The sequence below is a fragment of the Pinus tabuliformis genome, chromosome J (assembly GCF_031772625.1).
Source record: "Pinus tabuliformis cultivar Carrire ecotype Pingquan chromosome J, CPIR1, whole genome shotgun sequence".
Lineage (NCBI taxonomy): Eukaryota > Viridiplantae > Streptophyta > Pinopsida > Pinales > Pinaceae > Pinus > Pinus tabuliformis.
The window spans coordinates 89,290,333-89,312,951 of record NC_142295.1 but is presented as its reverse complement, the minus strand read 5'-3'; the positions used below and the strand labels follow the sequence as shown (position 1 = coordinate 89,312,951).

The 22,619-nt window shown below is 38.4% G+C and overlaps 1 protein-coding gene across 1 annotated transcript in view; it reads right to left on the bottom strand.

The window, feature by feature from the left end:
• The window catches only part of LOC149225657 (DENN (AEX-3) domain-containing protein), a 220,987-nt gene extending 206,667 nt beyond the window's left edge, over positions 1–14,320 (bottom strand). The window contains exons 1-3 of the mRNA XM_089377240.1: positions 12,207–14,320; positions 8,719–8,922; positions 4,122–4,205 (exon numbers count right to left, since the gene is read on the bottom strand). Coding sequence (XP_089233366.1) covers positions 4,122–4,205; positions 8,719–8,922; positions 12,207–12,515 — 597 coding nt within the window. The 5' untranslated portion in view covers positions 12,516–14,320. The remainder of the gene's footprint in view (positions 1–4,121; positions 4,206–8,718; positions 8,923–12,206) is intronic.
• Positions 14,321–22,619: the final 8,299 nt, after the last annotated feature.

Sequence of the window (22,619 nt, the reverse complement as noted above, 5' to 3'; positions counted from 1 at the left end):
ATCATTTTGAAACCCTTACTTCCAAAAGATCTAGCCATTGTATAACCAGTTATTGAGGTGACACTGGGTGACTGGGTTATAAGAGAGAGCCCTCTCTGGATAGGAAGTGCTAACCTCCGATCTCCAAGACTGGCTCAATGTTACCTTGGAATTTCCTTCACAGCTAGGAAAATTACGGAGTGATAACAGATCCAAATAAAAACAAACCTTTCATACAAAAAATGACAAATTACACACTACAGTCATAAATTAGGCCTCCACTTCTGGATCTCGAGATTAACAAATCAATTTATGCTTTTACCCTACCAAGGACAATCTGAGGATGCACTCACTTCGTTAAACTAAAGTAGCTCAAAGGACAATGAAGCTTTGGATACAAGGTGTGTTGAAACTTGAAACCCTGCATACCTAATGAAGGAGGAAGATGCAAACCCCACAAGAGGGTCTCACAAGGAAGATGGTCTAGTTTGACGGGCAATGTATCAGCAGGTTCTTCCCTGCTACTTCAACCTTGTCAGTTACAACTTACAATGGATGCTACAGCTCTTGCTTCAATGTCATCATCAAATTTAGCTTCACCATTCAACATTGACTAATAGGATTTTGTAAATCAAAAGGAGTTTTTAACCATATAGTTTGATCATAGATCTCAAACATTTGGACATCATTACACTCCCATTTCTTTCATCCTTTGAAATGGATTTTCTTTCTAAACTTTGGAATGACCTGTTGATCAATGAAATTATGGGTCCTTGAGACTCGCTCTCTCGATCAAATTTTTCACCACGGTTTTGTTTATTTCAATTTAACATGATTCTATTTACTAGAATAAAATATAGAGGATAATTGGGCCCTTGCCCCAATGCCTTCATATCTAAAGTGATGTGTTGTATATCTTTCAATCCAAAGGCCCATTTTTTTACCACGGTGCAGAATTATTTAATATGTCTACCGAAATAAATTACAGTTGGAGCAGTAGCAACATATCTAAATCATTCTAATTTACTCGCTTTGCTATGACATATTTCACAAAATCAACATGCCACCGTACATTATTGTCGCTAAACCCTTGCACTATTTTTAGAAGATGAAAAAACATGTAAATTTTCTTAACAACAGCTTATTTGCAAGTTTATTTTACATGCTAAAACAAATATACCATAATGACATTTTGATAACAAAACGATGTTGCAATATGTTAAAAAAAAATTAAAATGGCATACATCAAAATACTCATGATACTACTTGTGATATTCCAATAAATCGCCATACTTTACAAGCAAATCTTACACAATCTCAAGTCGTTGAGCTCAAACATGCCAAAGAACAAGTTTTAGCAACACAGAAGGTTGTAAATGGGTCATTATTAGGGATCTCAAGGCTGTTATTCGAGATACCCTACTTCCCAAGCAGACCCACTGCCCTAAACCTTCTAAATGACAGCCCCATAAGGGAGGCGGCAACAGATCAAGAATAGTAGTGTGATATTTGAACTGCAATGAAGCTTTTTGGTTTTCCCGAAGGAAATTGTCCAATGCCCTTAGATATCTTCTACTGTCCAAACAAGAGTTAAACAGGATCACCATGGATGACATCTACAGGTTCTACATCCAGGCCACTCTTATTGCCCTGTTAAGCAGCTTGAGTTCCAAAATGGATTTCTCTACTGACCACTTCGTGGACTATAGGGTTGACCTTATTGTTAGGACCCCGTACACACGCACACTCTGAAGCTCCCTTGACCAGTTCCGAGTTGGTTCACACAAGCTTCAAATGGAAGTTATCATATCCAATTGTCAAAGAGGACTTCCCAACTTTTCCATTTACATGAGACCGAGAGAAAGGAGCATTTCATATTACACTGCCATCATTTGTTATGAGATCAAAGTGTATTTCTATTATCTATTCAAGAACTCAAGGAATTCACTGTCCAACCTTTTACTTCTTGGACTAGAGGGTTGACCTTATTGTTAGACCCCCATACACAATCTATCTTTGGATGCACACTCTCAAAATCCCCCTTGACCTGTTCTGAGTTGGTTCACACAAGCTTCAAATGGAAGTTATCATATCCAATTGTCGAAGAAGACTCGCCAACTTTTACATTTACATGAGACTGACATACTTCACTGCATCATTTTCTCATCATTTGTTATGAGAACAAAGTGTATCTCTATTATCTATTCAAGAACTCAAAGAATTCCCTGTCCAACCTTTTTCAGGTATTCATACTAAAGATAACTGACCTTGTTCATGAGGGAAGCCATTTGACTCAAATCTTAGATTCTACACGCATCCCCTAACCAGACACCATCAAGACAATCACAAGTTCTTCTTGGTACTCCCATCTAACAGGGGATCCAAGCAATAGGCTAAGAGCAACGCCATCTCTTCTTCAAATTCAGGAGACCTTGGGGAGTTGTACACCCTCTGCTTGCGAGTCATCCTCCCTCTCCAAGACCACTATAGAGATGTCATCGCAAAGCCCAAAGTAGTTCAGTTTCAGGCCACTTCAACAAATAATCGAGCTTCTCAACACTGGAATGCACCACCTATTCCAAGTAGTAACACATTTCACAAGCCAGCTCGTCCAGCTCATCTAGCCAGTGTTCTATCCAAAGTTCTTTTTCTAGAGCCTCAAATATTAGGAGAACTGCACACACTGAGATAGTTGACCCAAAAGTGGGATCTTGATCTCCCTCCTGAGTCTCAAATGCTAGCTCTAGCAATCCATGATCTCCTACCCTCGCACATCACATTTTTCCAAAGGGCTTGGTTCGCAGCAATACACTCACAATTGTATTTATTTTCCACTCCCTCTTTGAGCAACTTCGTCTTTCGGCTTCAGCTCTATTTTCATAACTTAGATCTGAAATCTTGGTGACAGGACTACTTTTGTTTTGCTTTTATAAGAGTGGCTTCGGTGCTCCCACAGTCTGTGAACATTATTGTACTTAGCAATCCCATTGACCTATTTGTGGTCATCTTTTGGACCTTAATAATATTATATTAGTTTATCTTTACGTCTACTTAACCTAGGTAAATTACCCAAGTTCCATTATTATGCAGCTGAAAAACAATCGAACAGCCCTGGTCCATCATGTTGCGGTTTAGTGTGTGAGGCAGGGTGTCACCACGCAAACAACCCACGTTAAAACCCCAGCTGGCATGGAGCCCTAGAACAATATGTGCTTTGGCCAAGTTTAATGTCTCCCCACAGTGATGTGGTACTAAAATAATGTGGGAAAGGGACTCAGCGTTCCCCATAAATCATAATTAGCATGTACCCTACCCAAAAAACCAACAAAACAGTCTTGGAGTACACCAGCCTAGATCCATCTTAACTCCGGATCTACCAAGCGCCGAGAGGGATCAAACCTATTTTCACTCTAACAGGGGTTTGCAACTCAAGAGATTTGATCCCTCTGGATGATTGGTAGATCTAGAGTTAAGAAGGATCGAGTCTACTTTAATTATTAATTATAATTATTATTATTATTTTATGTCATTTTATTTTTAGTTGTATGTAATTTGACTGAGTCAAAATGTTTTAATTAATAATTATAATTATTAATTTTATTTTTTATTTTATTTTGTTTTATTTAAATTTTATTTATTTTTATATTTATGTAATTTGACCAAGTCAAAATGTTTACATAACATAACAGGACATTATAACATCTCTTCCATATTGGGCTCAAGAGTGCCTCTCAGCACACTAACTCACCTTCATAAAGGGATTTAATCTAAGTAAATAAAAATTAGGTTATGGTTTCACTGAAGGAAGTATTATTTCTCAGCAAATAAATTGAGTTCTGTAGATGCAGACTCTAAATGAATTAAAAAACTTCGGAACTTCCTGCAAACAAAGCAAGTTTCAGCTATTGTTCCCATTTCTATCCAGAACCTACTTCAATTCACTTGCCAATACATTTACATAAAGCACTCAACATTTATGGGTCTATACATCAGACCAAAATTGAATGAAAAGAAAGCAAAAGTGATCTTCAACAAACACCTTAACACCTCCAGGAAAACAGAATTGAGGGAGCAAGTTTATGGGTCTATACATCAGACCAAAATTGAATGAAAAGAAAGCAAAAGTGATCTTCAACAAACACCTTAACACCTCCAGGAAAACAGAATTGAGGGAGATCCTTGCTCCTCATAGCTAACCTCTTCCCAGGTGGATATTTAAAAAGAATCTGTACAAAACAATCAGTTCAACATAAGACTAAGCACACAACATTAGATATAGAGGATAGAATCAAAAATCGGTCTAAAATTACAAAATTTACTAGTATTATTTTCTTTCTTTTGATGGAAGTTTTCTTTACATCATGCATTTCAACATATGCAAGTTGAAGTTCCATTTCAAGGAAGTATACCAGAAATTATTCTCAGCCAATCATTGCCTATATAATCAGTTCATATGATCCTACTCAAATTCAAAAAATTAACATAATAACAACATCTTCAAAGAAGAAACAATTTCAACATCAACGCAGTTGCTTCCTATACTTTTTTTCAAGCACATAAATCATTATTAACCAGAAATTTGCCAACTGAATATACTGTAATCATACTTAAATCAATATATATAGTAACCAATGTAGAGCTTTTTAATTGTAATCTGGCTCTGCCTGGAATGAGACCAAAAGTTTTCTTGATCAGAATCTAACACATACAATATTTATACGAGGGGCCAGACATGAAAAGCATCAGTCCTTGACAATAACCCATTATCTAGGATTTGTAAGTTGAAAGGACACCTCTGAGGGCCAGCTGCATCTAGCATCAGAATTAGCATGAGCCTCAATACTTGCATGCACATAAGTAACTTGCTGAACCATTTAAGTACTTTCTTCTACTTTCTAAGAGAGGTATCAATACATTAGTGTAACAATGTTCAAGAAAACAAGTAATGCTTTAAAGACGGGGGCTGGTGGCAGGGGGCAGGGGCAAGGTGGATCGGATTAAGAGCACATTAATTGCTTTCTTCTCAAATCATTCAATCATGGACAAATGAAGAAACCAATGAAGAGCTGGTCACCTCGATGGAGTTAACTCAAAGTCTCAAGGTACTACAAAATGAAAAAAGCCCAGGTATGGATGGTTCCCCCAATGGAGTAATTCAGAGCACTCAAGGAAATTATTGGAATGGGCATCATAGAGGTAATTAAGGAGTCGAGGAAAAAAGGAAAAATAACTATAATATTTCATTTCAACATTTCTCGACACTATCCCAAACAAAAATGAACCCTGTTACTCTTAAGTTTTAATAGTACAAGGCCCAGGCCCATATCCCTCTGTAATTGCATCTACAAAATTATATCTCTGACAATCTCAACCAGACTCAAGCCTATCCTATCCAAAGTCAATTCAAAACAGAAAATGGGCTTTCTAGGAGAAAGCCTTTGTGGAACCTCTCCAAAGCCTTTGACAGAATCAGTTGGATGTACCTCTGTCTAATCCTCTTGCAGGTAAGCTTCTCCTACTCATTCATAAAATTAGATCAAAACCTGTTTCAATTCTGTTTCTTATGCTTGTACTGATAAATCGCACTGCGACTAAGTTCTTCCACCCTTCTAGAAACCTGGGGCAAGGGTGCCCTCTCTCACCCCTCCTCTTCCTTCTAGTGGCAGAAGGTCTAACTTAGCTACTATAAAAAAGAAGGCGGTCTAGGAATATTAAAAGATTCACAGTTGGGTCCAAAATAACCCACATAACATTCACTGATGATCTACCACTGATTGGCAATGATTCAGTAGCTGAGGCAAAGGTCTATGAAAAAATCCTCAATGCGTTTTGCAAAGTTACTGCAATGGAAATAAACTTGAGCATGGCCCCCATCAGATTCAAAATGATCAAGCAAATCCCATAGGTGATCCCAAATAAGCAATCCAAAAGAGAATCAAACTTCTGGAAGACTCTCATTGGTTCAGTTAGCATAATATGCAAATATGTTAAAGGAAAATAAGAGAAGACAAGTCAGCTAGTTTGAGATGGGATGAATGGATTGGGAAGGACACTGCCTACAAAATGCCTTGAAAACTAAGTTCTTCCACCATTCTAGAGACCTGAGGCAAGGGTGCCCTCTCTCATCGCCGCTCTTCTTTCTAGTGGCAGAAGGTCTAACTTAGCTATTATCGAAAGGAAGAAGGTCAGGGACAATTTAAAGAGTGACAGTTGGGGCCAAAATAACCCACATAACGTTCATTGATGATCTACCACTGATTGGCAATGATTCAGTAGCTAAGGCAAAGGAATGTCGAAAATCCTCAATGTGTTTTGCAAAGCTACTGGAATGGAAATAAACTTGAGCATGTCCTCCATCAGATTCAAAATGATCAACCAAATCCCGTGGGTGATACTAAATAGCAATCAAAAAGATGACCAAACTTCTGGAAGACTCTCGAATCTCATTGGTTCATTTATCATAATATGCAAATATCTTTACTGGAAAATAGGAGATGACAACTCAGCTAGATTAGGACAGGATGAAAGGATTGGGAGGGACGCAGCCTACAAAATGCAGTAAATACTCCAGGAATAATTATCCAATGGGAAATTCAGATTCCTCTCAAATATCGCAATCCCCCAGGCCCATCCTTCCTTAGAACAAATATGACAGGACAGCAGAGATTTGAGATTGATAGGCGAAGCAGCAGGATTATGAAAATACAGTGCTCAGCTATTTGAGCAGGCATCAAGTTATGGGAGGATAAGAAATGTTCTTCTGCAGAGCCAACGCAAAGATGCGGAACTATTCAATAACACCTGGGCATGGGTCACTCTTCAGACCGCTAAAAGCAGAAGATCCAAATGGTGGTGGACTAGATATTTGGAAGGTAAAAGACCACCCCAAAACTAGGCTCTTCACCTTGCTAACTCTCAATAAATTTATCCTTACCTGGGACAAGCTACAAAAGAGGAATTGGGAAGGGCCTGGAAGGTTTCCAGTGTACAAAAATGCTTCCGAAACACCTCCGCCTTCTGGTACACAGCCACTTTAGCAAAGAAGTCCCGAGTGCAACCCATAACCTTTCTAAAATCAAGTGCCCATGAGAAGGCCCATCCTTGGAACATGCTCTCACTCCCTGGTCCCATGGGAAGCTGGAGAAGGCACTAGCTCTCCTCTGCATGCATTAACGTCTACATGGCCCACTAGCACTGCTTCCATCGTCCAAGAGGAAATATCCACTCCATTAGCAGTGTACCTTCATCTCAAAGCCTTGGACCTGAGCCAATATAAATGAACGAAAAACTTCCCAAAACACAATCCCGTGCCAGGAAGATTTGATGGGGCAGCTAGAAACAACCCTGAACAAAGCGGGATGGGAGGTTGGTTTCAACCCTAGGACAACTTGAAGATAACCTTCAAGCCTGGGCTGGGAAAGGGGTCAAACAACCAAACAGAAATTGTTGCTGCTGCACAGTTCTTACAGATTCAAAGACCATCATCAGTTGGGTCACAGGTTCATGACAGGTTAGAAGCATACACCATCAGGTGAGCATGACGAAGGTTTTGGACCACATATCCAGGTTTGCTCACATCTCTTTCTCCCATAACTACAGGAAACTTAACACTGAAGCTGACAGCTTACCAGCATAGATCCATCTTAAGTACGGATCTAACATGAGCTGAGAGGGATCAAACTTTTTAGAGTGCAAAATATAATGTTATTTTTTATTGTTTAAAATTTAAATTGTATTTTTGAATGCTAAATAGAGTATATATAGGACCAAATAAACGTTTTAACCCTAAAAAACTTAATATTTTCATGATATATGCATAAAAAAATTAAATGATATATAATATATATATAATTGATATTAAAATATTTTACATAACATGTATATCAAGACATTTTATCACGCAAATTAAAATGGTTTTTTATTATTAATGTATTTTTAAGTATCTGGCAATATTAATTCGTATTAAAATATTTTATTGATAAACCACATTGAATATTTTTTTATATACAACATTAAAATATTTTATTTTAACCAATTTTTTCTATATATAGATATATATGAAGTTGATATCGACATAAATTAGTTAACATAGATCTTCAAATGGTTTATTTAAATCTCTTGTTGAAATATTTTTGAAAAATATAAGATTTAAACATCTTACTGACACATTTTTTTACTTCTAATAACATTACAACATATTATTTTTTACTTCTAATTACTTTACAACATATTCATTTTTTTATTATAGCCGATAGACACCTCCAATGGCATGCATCTCACCAGCACCACCAGAATCACCTTCTAGGGGAACTACCCTACAGGTGCAGATATTACCTCTCTGGTGCTATTAGAACTCCACTAGACTAGACCAGGTTTTAGTCTTCACCTTTGTTTCTGGCCTTCATACCACAGGAAGCTCCCTTTCTACCTTTTATTAAATATGATGTCCTTCATGCCACAGCAAGCTCCTATACTATATGCTATTTTCAGGAATCTTTGTTCACCACATAGAAACTTCTATGCTATGCACAGTTTTTCAGAATTGTGTCCAGATCTCTTTTTTGAAAGCCCACTGACAGCTAGTTTTGCACTCGACTCTGATTTTTGCTGTTATACCTCTTAGACTCCAGGCTACCAAACCTTTAACGTATTCTACTTTTATTCAATAAAAAAATGCTTAGATGTTTTCCAGTTAAAAGGAAGAACACAACAAATTACAAAAGATAGTAAATCACAAACCTGAGGATCCAACAAAGGCAAAGGAGGACCTCGGTATGGATGTTTTTTGACATCGCCAATTCCATTGGCATTTGCCATTTCTGTCTCCCATGTCTTCCTTCTAGCAAATGCAGCCTCGGTTGCCTCGACATTGGTGTTCGAATGAAGTCCAACAACAACAAAATGTTCAAACAAAGAAGTTGGCTCCTTGTGCTGTTTGCGACTCTGCAAACACAAAGCACATCTAAGCGATAGAATTCAGGATGAAAGAAAGGCATCACATTGTTAGCAAATCAACGGAAGTTTTCTTCTCATCAACAGAAAATTATTCATATCTTGGTTGAAACTACCAACAATAAGTGATGAACCTACGGTTAAATCTTGTCATTTCTAATTCAAAAACAATATAAGAATGGCATACAAACCTCCACCATCCTAGATATAAGTATGCAAGGCCTACAATTCACATTCTCAAGCCGTATTTGCCTTTCTGGGCTGACACATTTCACAGTTTTAAAGTGCTTCTGATATGTTCCAGAAATCCTTACGAAAATTCAAATAACTCCAGTCACACACTTGTTTCTATAAACAGATGAATGCATTCTTGTAGAGTTTCTTTTGAATTCCACATATGTATTCTTAATTTCCAGTGAGATATTGCAGAAAAGAATAGAAGGTTTGGTGTGTTGAATACTTGCTAGCTTAGAGCAAACCAGAATGAAGAAATTTGTAGGAAAGAAATTGAGAAAATCACCATACAACCAAGATTTATGACCTCATGAATATAAACGAAAGATATGAAGCACTGAGGAAGGCTATCCAGTCTAGCCTAGCAATTTGCAAACCTAAAACTATGAAGAAAGAAAAAAGGAAGAGCCTCAACAATGTTTCAGTGAACCCTTCTTCAATGAGCAATGCAATGAAGCTAGAAAGAATGTAAACGACATCCAAACAGCGAGAATTTTAAGACCTCCAAACAAGTAGTAAAGCTTCAGAAAGCAATTTGGAAAAAAACAAGCAAGAGGATCTACTAGTGATGACAAACACGAAACCAAAGGCATTTTGGAAGGAACTATAGGTGAAGAAGCATGCAAAAGAAAATGATATCACATGGGAAAAACAGCTGATACAAGCTCAAAATCTTTATGAAAATCTGGCTTAAAGAAAAAGCCCTTTGGAAATCAACACGGAAGAAATGTCTGAAAATAGACACCCTTACCCAATTAAGAATAAGCTCATAAGCCTTAGAGACAAGAAGCTGGAAGGAACAACAGGAGGACTGGAAATGGAGAACATGCCCGAATTGCAGTAAAAGGGGATTTGGAAACCATGCAATGCTTCCTACTCCACTATAAAGCATATAGCTACATTAAAAAGGGGTCAACATAATAGACAACAGTTAAGATTACATTAAAAAGGGGTCAACATAAATAGACAACAGTTAAGATTACATTAAAAAGGGGTCAACATAAATAGACAACAGTTAAGATGCAGTGTTCCAGGAATCACATATGGAGACTCATAATAAAGTATTTTCAAAGATCTCTAGTCCATGAGGCACTCAACATACAATTACTGAACTTGCATTGCATGCTTCAATCTCTCTCTCTCTCTCTCCACAAGCCACAGGGACCACCCATATGAGTAGTTATACGGTGAGAACTGGACTGTAGCCCACCCACCCTTTATGCATATGGATGATATTTTCTGCACTTTCAGTCTTAATTTTCTTTTGTAAAGCTCTGCACCAAAAGATGTATCACCGCATCCCTTACGTCGATTTGGTCTCATGGGCACTGAATAAAATTTATCTCTATATTTATCTATCTCACTTCAAGCAAGCTCAAGAGAATGACACTTATGTGGTGGTTGTCCCAAGCCAAGTAAGTGTATAAAAATGTAACAGCGAAAAGTAAGCCTCCAAAAATTGTTGTTAGCGAGGAAATATTCTCTGAAAAAGATGTAGCAGATGGTATCAAATCTGTAGTCACTTTGAACAAAGGGCTTTTAAGCTTCTCCTTCATAGGCACACTGGCATGAAGAATAAGCTTTTTCACCACATAAAATCACTAAGATCTAACTAATCACCAAAGTCGCCTACTCCACTCACAAACTCATCCAAAATCACTTTTACACTCTCAAACTTGCTGCTACCCTCAACTGTCAGAAACAAATAGTGCAAAAAAGTGCTTGCCAAAATACCGAGGTAGAACAAATCCATTTTTATAACAGCTGAAATCCACCAATGCTATAAATGAATGATTTTAATGCAGAGTTTTGATTTGGAGTTTTACCTATGTTTTATTAGCACGGACTGTAGGTACTAGGAACCATTGCATCCTGCAAAGGAAAATGCCATTTTCTGGCTGGGATGCAGGTCTGGTGAGCGGTACAGCCAGGAAATGGTTGTACCCATTTCCAAAATATGGCCAAAGGTCCTTTCCAGCTGTTTCATGCTTCTAAGATATTTCAAAGCAGGAATCACGACAAGGGTTTTCTGCATCACATCATGAGGCCAAGTGCTTAATTGTTTTGACACTACCACGTTAGCACCCATTTGATACCATGTTGCTAACTACCACTTATCCGGTTTGAGTTTAAGGTTAACATGCAACTCAAGAAGCTATATCTTTTTAGCTAGTTTCCTATTCAACAAAATATTCAAAGTTCACAATGTGATGAAAGATCCGGGAAGAGTAAAGTTATGTAGGTGGTTTCTCCAAGCCTTATCAATATTGGCGAAGTCCATGTTGCCTTGGGTAGATTTCCTCCTCCCAAGTCGCCTACCTCTGGAAATTTCTTCCTCGAACAATATGCCTCCAAGTATTGTTGAAATTCTGATAACAATCTTGGTTACTTGAATAACCTTATCCTTTGAAACAGCTATTAGCACTCCTTCAGAGACCAAAGGTTAGTAGTGATAGTCATCATATGTCATAGAGGAAATGCTAGTGATGGACAAGCACCATTTGAATAAAAAATTCACAACTTTGTAATTTTCATGCTCATTCAGGAGTAGGAGAAGCTGGTGGATATTGTCGAACACACTGGATGCAAGAGTGACATGTAGCGTGCACATAATTGAACGTGTTCCGAACTTTTAGTTTAAGCAAACCAGATTTGGAAGATAACACATCATGTTTAGCCTAAAATATTTGGAAGAAATTATTCTTAGTGAGGATCATGTATAATATCTAAGATTCTTTTGATCATTAATACCAGTGTCCGTAATAAAGATCTATATCATATTTAGTACAGTGTCATGCATTCTGATTTGGAAGAATTCCTATAAAAAAAATGTAAAACCCCGCTTCAAAAAGCAGCCATGGTTCTATAAAAGCCCTCAAATAATGCATAGATTAGAACTTAAACAATAAAAAGGAAGCAAAGTTCTTCCTCCTCTGTGCTTAAAACACTTGCAGAATTATAAAGAATCCAACAATGCAGTACCTATCTCAAAGAACATACACAATTTTATTTAATACATTGTTAAGGAATGAGCAACTCACCAGGGCTTGCAAATGTAGTTCATACCATTGGCGCTTCTGACTTGTTAATACTTCTGGATTGAAGGATGATTTCCAAACAGGTTCCTTTGTATTTGGACCCCATCTCCAAACTTTTTGCAATTGCCGCTTCCATTTCTGCAAATTATGGTTATTCTGTTGTTTTGCCGAAACAACTATCGAAGGACTAGGACGAACACTTTGTGCTGCTGCAACTGCTGCTCTTGCTACCTCCTCGGTAGTTTGAGACAGCATCAATGAAGACAATTTATGATCCTTGCCTGGGTCAAACTCTTCCATTATGATAGTCATGAATAACGCATCTCTACCTAGCTCTCTATGCCCCCAGCGGGCACTTTAACTAAAAAAGACTAAACTTTCCCTGGCAGCAATTCGAAATCGAGAATCTTCAATTCCAACTGGAAAACGGCCACCCAAGCTTAATTATATAATCGTCCTCCACAATCTTACTGATCGTTCAACGTCAAGTTTCCAGGGCTAAACAATTCAAACACGACCACTCAAGCAACTTACCTCTAAAGCATGGCAACTTTTTGACAGCTCGGACTTTTCCCTTTGCTATCGTCCTTTGATTTTTAGTAAATTATCATGCTTTTACAAGTTCTGCTCCCAGCACCATCCTTTTATGTGAAGCTTCAAAGAACGGGTAAATTATGCCGTTAGCATTTCGCCCATGTAAACCCTGGTAAAATGCTACAAATGCTATCTGGATTCAATGACTCTATGACAATAGCAACTTGTGACTGTCACGAGTGGAGCGTGAACTCCTACCACAACGATAAAATTACCACACTAAATGGGGCAACCGACATATGAAGGAATATTCTTGTTTCAACTTGTAGCATTTAAGGAAAAAAAGCAAATGTTCTCATCTTCCCAAGCATCTGCAACTCAGAATATCAAATGTCCTGCCCTTGGATAAACACACAAAAAATGCAAGGAATAGGTTTTCCTTGCAGGATTCCATAGAATTTCATACAATATCACTCAAGAAACAGCACCTGTAACTCCTGCGAAATCTATCAGCAGAAAGCTCGTTTCTTTTTGGAAGGTTGCATCAAAAAACACGGCACGAGGTTGGGGACGGTGCCGTACGACAATGGCTTCCTTTGGTTTAGGTGCACAAAACTCAAATCAAATAATCACCGATCATGCTACGATAACAACTCATCCTATGAGGCAGCTTATTGTTAACTTCTGTATGTTGTCTGCACATGGGATGCTGAAAGCTTAGGCAAACACCGGCGGCTATAGACCAGTCGCTTGTGAAAGCAAAAATGTCCTTTACATCTTTACCCCTGACGAGCACAGAAGCACTCTGAGCCAAAAATTGGCCATATTTTAACCTAAAACCCTAAGGTACGAATCGGTCAAATAAATTGCTGCCGCTGGAATTACCCTTGCTTCAACTCTAAGCCAAATAAGAACGACACATGGGTAATAACCCACTTAAATTAGGGAAGAACATAAACAACAACCCTAATTTATGGCATACATCCGTAATTTCTATAAAAAAAAAATCAAATACTGAATTCTTTGGCCTGGGCGGTTTTGGCAGCAGGTTTGACTTCATTCAAGTCACAAGTTCGAATCCCGCAGAGCCAGCAACGCATTAACGCCTCCATTAATACCTTGATCCAGGCGGATAAACGATTTTCGTTTCTTTCACACTCTTGACTGATATTGATCAGCACTGAAATTCATATTGAACTCCTTCGTCATGCAAATTAAACTGATTTCCTACCTTCAGTCGGTCTCCAAGACCTTTAACTTTGCATGCGAACGTCGGATAGCGCTCATCCTGCGAATTGATCCTCGAAGCACGAAATTAGCAGGTAGCCTTTGACTGCGCCGTGATTCGACCCGCCGACCTCAAGGTCGCTGGCGATAAATAAATAATAATGATGTTGTTGGAGACGGCTCTGGCAGAGTTTCTTTAAAGCGATTCTTCCTCGTCGTACTGTGCAAAGAAACTACAAAGGCCGAGGAATCGGCGGAGGACGAGGAGATTTAGGAGGTCACATGGGCTTCCGGGGGCTTAAGAGCCGTAACCGCAAGTTATTTTATTGAACCATCTGGTTCTGTGGATGGGTTTGCTTCCGCTGCATGTGAAGAATAGTTGTGGTTGGTGGCTTTGTTTTCTTTCTTTTATTTTTTCCCCTTTTAAATGGAATAGAATATATTTCTTTTTTAATTGGGTTGGAGTGGCCATAATGATCTCGTGCTATACTTACCTCGGTGGGGGTAATTGGGACCAAACGCTTTCATCATGTAAATGTGTTCTACTTTATCTGGCCAAAAGGGATGTGAATTTTTTACCCTTATTTTTTCTTTGAAGAGTTGACTTCCATTAGTTACACTATAATTTTTCCATGGAACGAACTTTAATAAGGAATTAAAAAATATTTGTATGGTTTTGTTTTTTAAATGTATGTCTTAAATATGTAATGTGTCTTTTTCTCATTGGAAACTTGTGCCCCATGAGTGCAGATTTTTCTACTTTGTGGATATAAATCCTTTGGGAGATGTATATTTTTAAATAAAGTTTCATTATTTTTAATTTTAATATTAACTATTTATAAATTTGTATATTGTAAAGATTGGATAATTATATTATAAGGAGTGTCTGTGTTTTTTTTCAATTTGTAAGCTCATTTAGTGAAATCCTGATTGATAGGTAAGTGTTTTATTAAAAATTTATGTAAAAATATAAAAAGGGTGTATCATGAATAAAAGTACTTGATATAAAAGGTGTGTATCATGAAGAAAGGTATTTGAGTTGAAAAGTATGGATGTAAAGTGGAAGAAATAATGTTTATATAATAAAGTATGTCGGTGTAAAATTGGATAAAAGCGACAATATGTAATGTGAGAAGTGTAGATTGAGTGTATGGTTTGATTTAGATGAAATAGATGTAATATAAGGATATTTTTAAAATAGTGAAGAAATAATGTCTATATAATAAAGTATGTCAATGTAAAATTGGATAAAGTCGACAATATGTAATGTGAGAAGTGTAGATTGAGTGTATGGTTTGATTTAGATGAAATAGATGTAATATAAGGATATTTTTAAAATAGTGAAGCTTGTGACACATTAGATGAGTATCACAAAAAAAAGTCTAACACAAGTGAGCATAATGCAAATGATTACAACATGTAAAGACAAGTGAGTATAATGCAAATGATTACAACATGCAAAGAAAATAGTCTCTGAGATGCTAACAATACAAAGAGTGGAAAAGGATGTGGCAAGAAGCACGCAAAGTGTAACACCCTCCTCCCACATTTACATATGTTAACCGATCCACTGGGGTAAACATGTGACGAGAGACTACTATGATCTTATTCAACTCCCCATGTTCAGTTAAGGAAGTGGAACTGACAAAACACAACCAAACTGACCTTCCACGCATGCTACAGAACCTCTAGGAGTCAACCAACCTTTCCAAGTGACCAAGCCCTAAGGCAACTTAACATTTTACTGACCTAGAGCCTCAGTCGCTCACATGACATGGGCATGCATGCGAGTGGGACCCTTCAGTCTCTCTCACAGCAAGGGCATGCAAGTGATTGGGGTCTTTTTCAGTTAGTTCAGAGCCAGTGACCCCGGATTTTGTGCCAATTTTTCAAGGACAAGACTCAGGCCACTACCCAGAACTTCATGAAACTTCCAAAAATGAAAAGTCACATCGAAACAATGATACAAATGCAAATACTTAAACAAAGACATGACTGGACCCCTACTAGCCATGACAGGCATTTCATCAAACATGCCACAAATATGCATTCTACAGGTCATAACAATAGATATGAGCACATGGGTCTCATACTTATCTTAGAATTGCTAAGAAGCATTGATGTCTTATTACATTAGCTGCATTATCATCTATTAGGTCATATATTGATTTTCATTCATTTACAAATCAAAACATGATGAGAGCCATACATCATCATTGTCATAAAACATACTCATAACCAACATATAAACAACATAAATATTAAGGATACAACAACCATAGACTTCACATATAAACCAGAACATTTACACATGAAATACCAAGGAGAAGGAACTCTTATCAATGAATGCAAAAGTAAACATGGTTTGGGACTTCCATGAACCACCGGACCATAGATTGGTCGAACCAAATATTGCTTTCAGCCAATCATCCGCGTGCCATATTCCAAGCATGAATGTGGAACTCGTAACCAAAACTCAACCAGGGCTTCCCAAGGCTACACCACCTCACCCTCATCAATAGAACCTGGGTTTACCTCAATCCACACTGAATCACTAGGCCCTAAACAAGCATGGATGTCGTTGGATTTCTCCACCTACACCGTGAGAAAATTTACTATCTCCTAGTCTTTAAGCTTTAATGCAATCCACAGCCTGATTCAGGGATCACTAGGCCATAATCAAGACTCCACCCTCTAGGCTTTACCGTATATCCCGCCATTCACTGGCCAAGGATTCCTAGGCCTGATCAAGGGCACCCACCTCTAGGCTTTACTGTATATCCTGCCATTCATCGGTCGAGGATTCTTACGTGCACTGAGGTAACACAAAATTCAGCTTTACCACAACCCAGAGTCTGGTTCAGGGGTTACTAGGCCAAGGATTTACCACAATCCACAGTCTGATTTAGGGATTACTAAGCCATGTGTTCTTTCTTTCAGAGATCCACCTCACTCAGTTTCAAATCCATTTGGAAATCCAGCTCAACCAAAACATGAGAACCCCATTGCGCCATGGCTATCCAGAATTGGAGAGGCTAGGCTGAAAAACACTATCACACCTGGCAAAGCCATGTCCATGACAGCAAGAGAACCAAAAACACACATGCATAACCATGCATGCTCTAGCAAGGAAATCACACATGCAAATCGATATGTGCAAATAATCTCATTTTAGTTGTTTAAACCTGCTATTCTTTGCTTGATCTTTGCTTCCTCTTGCCTTCTTTGCTCTTCTTGATCCAATGTTGAAGTGCTCCAAGAAAACTCTAAGTGTCCAAGAGTGTGAGAGAGAGAATAGAGAGAGAGCTCCAAAATTGAACTGACAAAAGGTATCAACTCATCCTCATAAGCTTTTTTATTAATGAGGCTTATATTTTCTTCAATTTTCTATTATTTTTTCCTTCATTTACCTCCTCACATGCAACCTGTGGCCTTTCACCTTCCTTTCTCCTAATTTCCATTATTTTCATAAATAAATTCCAATTAATGCCTCATGCCTTTCCCAAGCCTTTATCATTTCCTTTGTCATTTTCCTTAACCATAATAAACCAATTGAACTCCCACACTAGGATGTTTTGCCCAACATTCAGCTTAGAATAAGTGCCCCATGACTGTGGTTATTATTTTGCCTTTATTAACTTTATTTACATGGAATTTTGACCAGGGATGTTACGTAACCCTCCCCCTTAGGGGAACACTGTCCTCTGTGTTCAATGACACCTACAACCAACAAAATTGTTGTAAGAAAACATACTGCCCATGGAGCTTTATAAATTAGCTCGATGCAGTATTTACAATGATCAGCCTCTTCAAAAGCAAACCAATATGACAACATAACAACATGACAACCATAATGACTTGACACCCATACCGCTTGTTGGAGCTTTATAACACATCTCATGGTGGTATTTACATCCATATGCATATGTACATAAACCAAAACATGTACCAAAAACATTCGCTCAACCAATGAATAAGGAAGGCTACATAGCCAGCATATGATCTGTCATTTCCCTTTAGCTTCATTGGGCCCAAAGTGCTTCCACTGCACTTTAACCTGCTCGAATGCTCGGTTCCGGAGTATGAGCATCTTTCTCTTCAATATACACTGAGGTTTCGGTTGAAATTATCCATTTGGCTCCACCTGCAATACAGACCAGACAATCATATGATTAGAATCTTCAACATACTTCTTAAGCAATGACACGTGGAAAACATCATGGACTTTCACTGTTGGAGGCAGTGCAAGTCAATAGGCTACTGGTCCAATCCTTTCAAGAATCTTGAAAGGTCCACAAAACCGAGGTGTCATCTGGTTACATGATCTAATCCATAAGGAGCTATTCTTCAGCTTGAAGCACAATACACCTATTCCCCAACCTGAAATTCCTTAAACAACATGTTTCGATCTGCATAGATTTTCTGCTTGTCCTGTGCTACCTTCAGATTCTTCTTGATTACCTGCATTTCCTATTCCATCTCTGCCAACATATTTGGTCGAATCAAGATCTTGTTAAGTGGATCACTACAACTGATGGGAGTATTACAACTCCGCCCAAATGCCTCAGACTCATCCTCAAAGGTTTGTGATACACATTGTTGTAAGCAAAATCAACTAGTGGAAGATACTCTTCCCACTTCCGCTACGAATGCATCACATACATCCTCAACATGTCCTCCAATATTCTGTTGACCCTCTCTGTATGTCCATTTATTGTGGATGATAAGTTGTACTAAAGGCCAACTTTGTCCCTAAACATGCAAACAACTCCTTCCAAAACTTGGAAGTGAACTTAGCATCCCTGCCTGACACAATCTTCTTCGAAACACCATGCAATCTCACTACATCTATGATGAAGACATGTGTTACATTACTAGTTGAATAAGTAGACTTCACCGAAATGAAGTGCAACATGTCCACCACAACCATGATGGAAGCATGTTGTCTAGAAGTCCTCAACAAACCTATGATGAAATCCATGGAAATGACCTTCCATTTCCACTCTCGAATCACAATCGGCTGTAGTAGTCCACCTTGATGCTTATATTCTATATTCACCTACTAACAGGCCAAGCATTTAGCCACAAACTTTGCCACGTCCTTTTTCAGATTCAGCCAATAATAAAACTTCTTCATTGTTGTCAATGTTTTTTGATACCATGGGTGACCTGAATACAATTTCGTATGAAACTCTCTCAAGATAGTCTTCTTGAGCTCACTTTTATCTGGCGCATATATCATGTCCCTAAATCTGACCAAGCCATCTGTTGTAAGACGATAGTCTACATCCTGACCACTTGTACCCTGTTGTAACCTATGCATAAGCTCCATGTACCTGTCATCTTGTTGACCTGCCTATAAGTTCTGATCCTATAACTATGTTCCATAAGAACTCATAGCTGCTATATGATTCATCTATATCTGCCTACTAAGAGCATCTGCAACCTTGTTCTCTTTACCCTTTATGTATTTGATCTCAAAGTTGAACTCACTAATCATGGCCAACCATCTAGCTTGCCTGGCATTCAAATTTGGTTGATCAAACAAGTATCTCAACCCACTGTGATCACTCATCAATACAAACCTCTTGCCAAGAAGATAGTGCCAACTCAAGATCATGTGTCGGATAATCCTGCTCGTGCTCATTTAGTTTCTATGATTCATAACATACCACCTGCCCTTCCTGGATAAGAAATCCACTAAGTCCTCTCTTGCAAGCATCCATACATACCATAAATTCTTTGTCCGGATCTGTAGTCTTTAGCACTGGACCATTTGTCAACAATTGTTTAGCTGCTCAAAACTTGTTGCACATTCCTCTGTCCATTCAAATTTCTTATCTTTCCTTTGTAATGACGTAATAGGATATGCAATGCAAGAGAAGTTCTTGGTGAACCTCCTATAGTAACCTGCTAACCCCATGAATCATCTTACCTCATCCACATTTCTAGGAGTTGTCCACTCCATGATAGTCCTTATCTTCTCTGGATCCCTTGTTATGCCTTATTTAGAAACAACATGCCCCAAGTAATGTACTTTTGTCTTAAAGAAACTGCATTTGCCAATCTTGGCATACAACTGATGCTCTCTTAGCAATCTCAACACTGCTGCTAAATGTTTGGCATGCTCTTCCTCATTTTTAGAATATATCAAGATGTCATCAATGAATACAATAACAAACTTGTCCAAATAAACATGCAATACATTATTCATCAAACACATAGAAGTAGTTGGAGCATTAGTCAAACCAAATGGAACTACAACAAACTCATAATACACATCCCCAATCCGGAAAGCAGTCTTGTATATGTCCTCTTCCTTGATGCATACTTGGTGAAATCCAGATCTCAAATCAATCTTTGAGAACATTGTTGCTCCCTTCAACTGATCGAACAAATCATCAATCCTCGACAACGAATATTTGTTCTTTGTGGTCACCTTGTTCAACTGCATGTAATCAATGCATAACCTAAGAGTGCCATCCTTCTTCTTCACAAACAACATCGGTGCACCCCTCAGTGATACACTTGACCTAATGTATCCCTTGTCAAGCATTTCCTTTACCTATAACTTCAGTTCCACTAACTTTGGTGTGCTCATTTTGTACAGTGCCTTCAATGTTGGTGTTGCCTCTAGTACCAACTCAATAGAAAAGTCTACTTCCCTATGAGGTGGCAAATCTAATATATCTATGGGAAATACATCCTAAAATTGTTGTAAGATCTGGTACCTACTCAATACATCCGCATCCTCAACATCCTCACCTCTATCACTATAAATATGCACTGCAAATAACACACACCCTTTCCTGCAATTGTGCTTTGCCTGCATAGTTGTCACCATTCTAACTGATGTTGTTTTCTTCCTACCCTGCAAGATCCTCTGTTCTCCATTGTCATCCAAGCACACAATGGTTTTGTCATAACAATCCACTTTGGTCTTATGAATATATAGTTAGTCCATGCCCAATAACGTATTATATGATCCAAACAGCAATACATTCAAATGTGTTGATGTAGGCGCACCATTCAACTCAAAAGCACAAGCTCTTACTTAATGATGAGCTCTCTTCTTTGTACCTATAGCCAACTGCACTAACCAAGATTTTGCATGCACTTCTTTATTCAAACCACACTTATCCACCAAGTCAGCGTTAACATAACTATAATTAGATCTAGGGTCAATCAAAATAGAAACAACTTGATCACAAAGCTTACCATCCATCTCAATTCTAGATGCTTAATGATCTGTCTGCCTATTATCCAGTGCTGCATAGATACGAGGAATGCTTTTCCCAACATCCCCAACAGTTTGCGCCTCCTGTGCACTATAAATTTGAGGCTTACCACCCTGATTTTGCGAACAATCCCTCCTAAGATGCCCCTTACCACATGTCCAACACTACAACCATCCTATACCATCACCTTTATTCTGTTGTTGTGACCCATGTCCCTATCTAGCTACGTTAGACTCCCTGTATGGTACAAAATTGTATTTCTCTTCTGCATTATGAGGCCTTGTTCGTTTCGGCTGCCAGTTACCTTTAGCTTTATCTTTCCCTTTCCATCCTTGCTGAGATTCACTCTTACGCTTTGAAGGCTCGTAACAGTGCTTCAACTTCCCAACAACTTCCTCAAGTGACCGTGGCTCATCATACTCAATCCGATCTTTAAATTTTAATGGCAATCCACTGACAAATCTTTGAACTTTGGCCTTTTCATCCTTAAGATACAGTACATACCTCAAAAGCTCCAAGAAATTGGTCGTGTACTCCTCATCTATCATCGATCCCGTTTTGAGCTCAGAGAATTCCTTGGCTTTGATGTCGTAGTACCTTTCTGACAAGTATTTCTTCCTTAATAGTCTCTTGAATTCATGCCAACTCAAGTCTTTTGACCTGATGTCTCTGACTCGTCTTACATCTTCCCACCAGATGTTTGCTTTCCCTTTGAGGCTGAAGATAACTATTATGGCCTTCGTATTCTCTGTGTAATCATGCATTTCAAAGAATTTTTTCATTCCATGTAACCAAGCTTCTGCATCCTCCGACTTCGTCAAATATCCCTCAAAAGTAGGTGGCTTAGCTTTCTTGAACTCATCCAGCAAATATCCCCTGTCACTCCTCTTGTAAGGGTGATAACGATGACAGTCATTGTGCCTGTCAGAACTAGAACTAGAATAGTACTTGTGTCCATCACCTCTCCTATCCGGAGTGTCCAAGAACCTACCATCCCTGATCGTGTCATCCCTATCCGACCTGTGCCCACCATGAGATCTATTGCCATATGCCCCATTTGTTTTGTCCTCTTGCCCATGACTGATCCAAATTGGTCCTTGTCTCTGTAATTCTGACAAACTCTTAAGGACTACTGCATTGACTTATGCCTATTTCTCCTGTGCCTACATGATTCTGTCATTATCTTCCTTGCAACTCCTTAATTCTTCCTTCAAGATTCTCAATGTGTCTGCTAAGTCAAAAGAATGCCCAACACCATGTTGCTCATCTGATCCATAGGGAGAGTCTTGGGAACTGTAGTCTACCATCTTACTAGTCATCTTTGTTGTTTTCTTCATGTAAAGCATACCATGTCAGCTAAACCAAAATATAAACATAATCAACATAACTCAATACAGTTCAGGGAGGATATCTCATC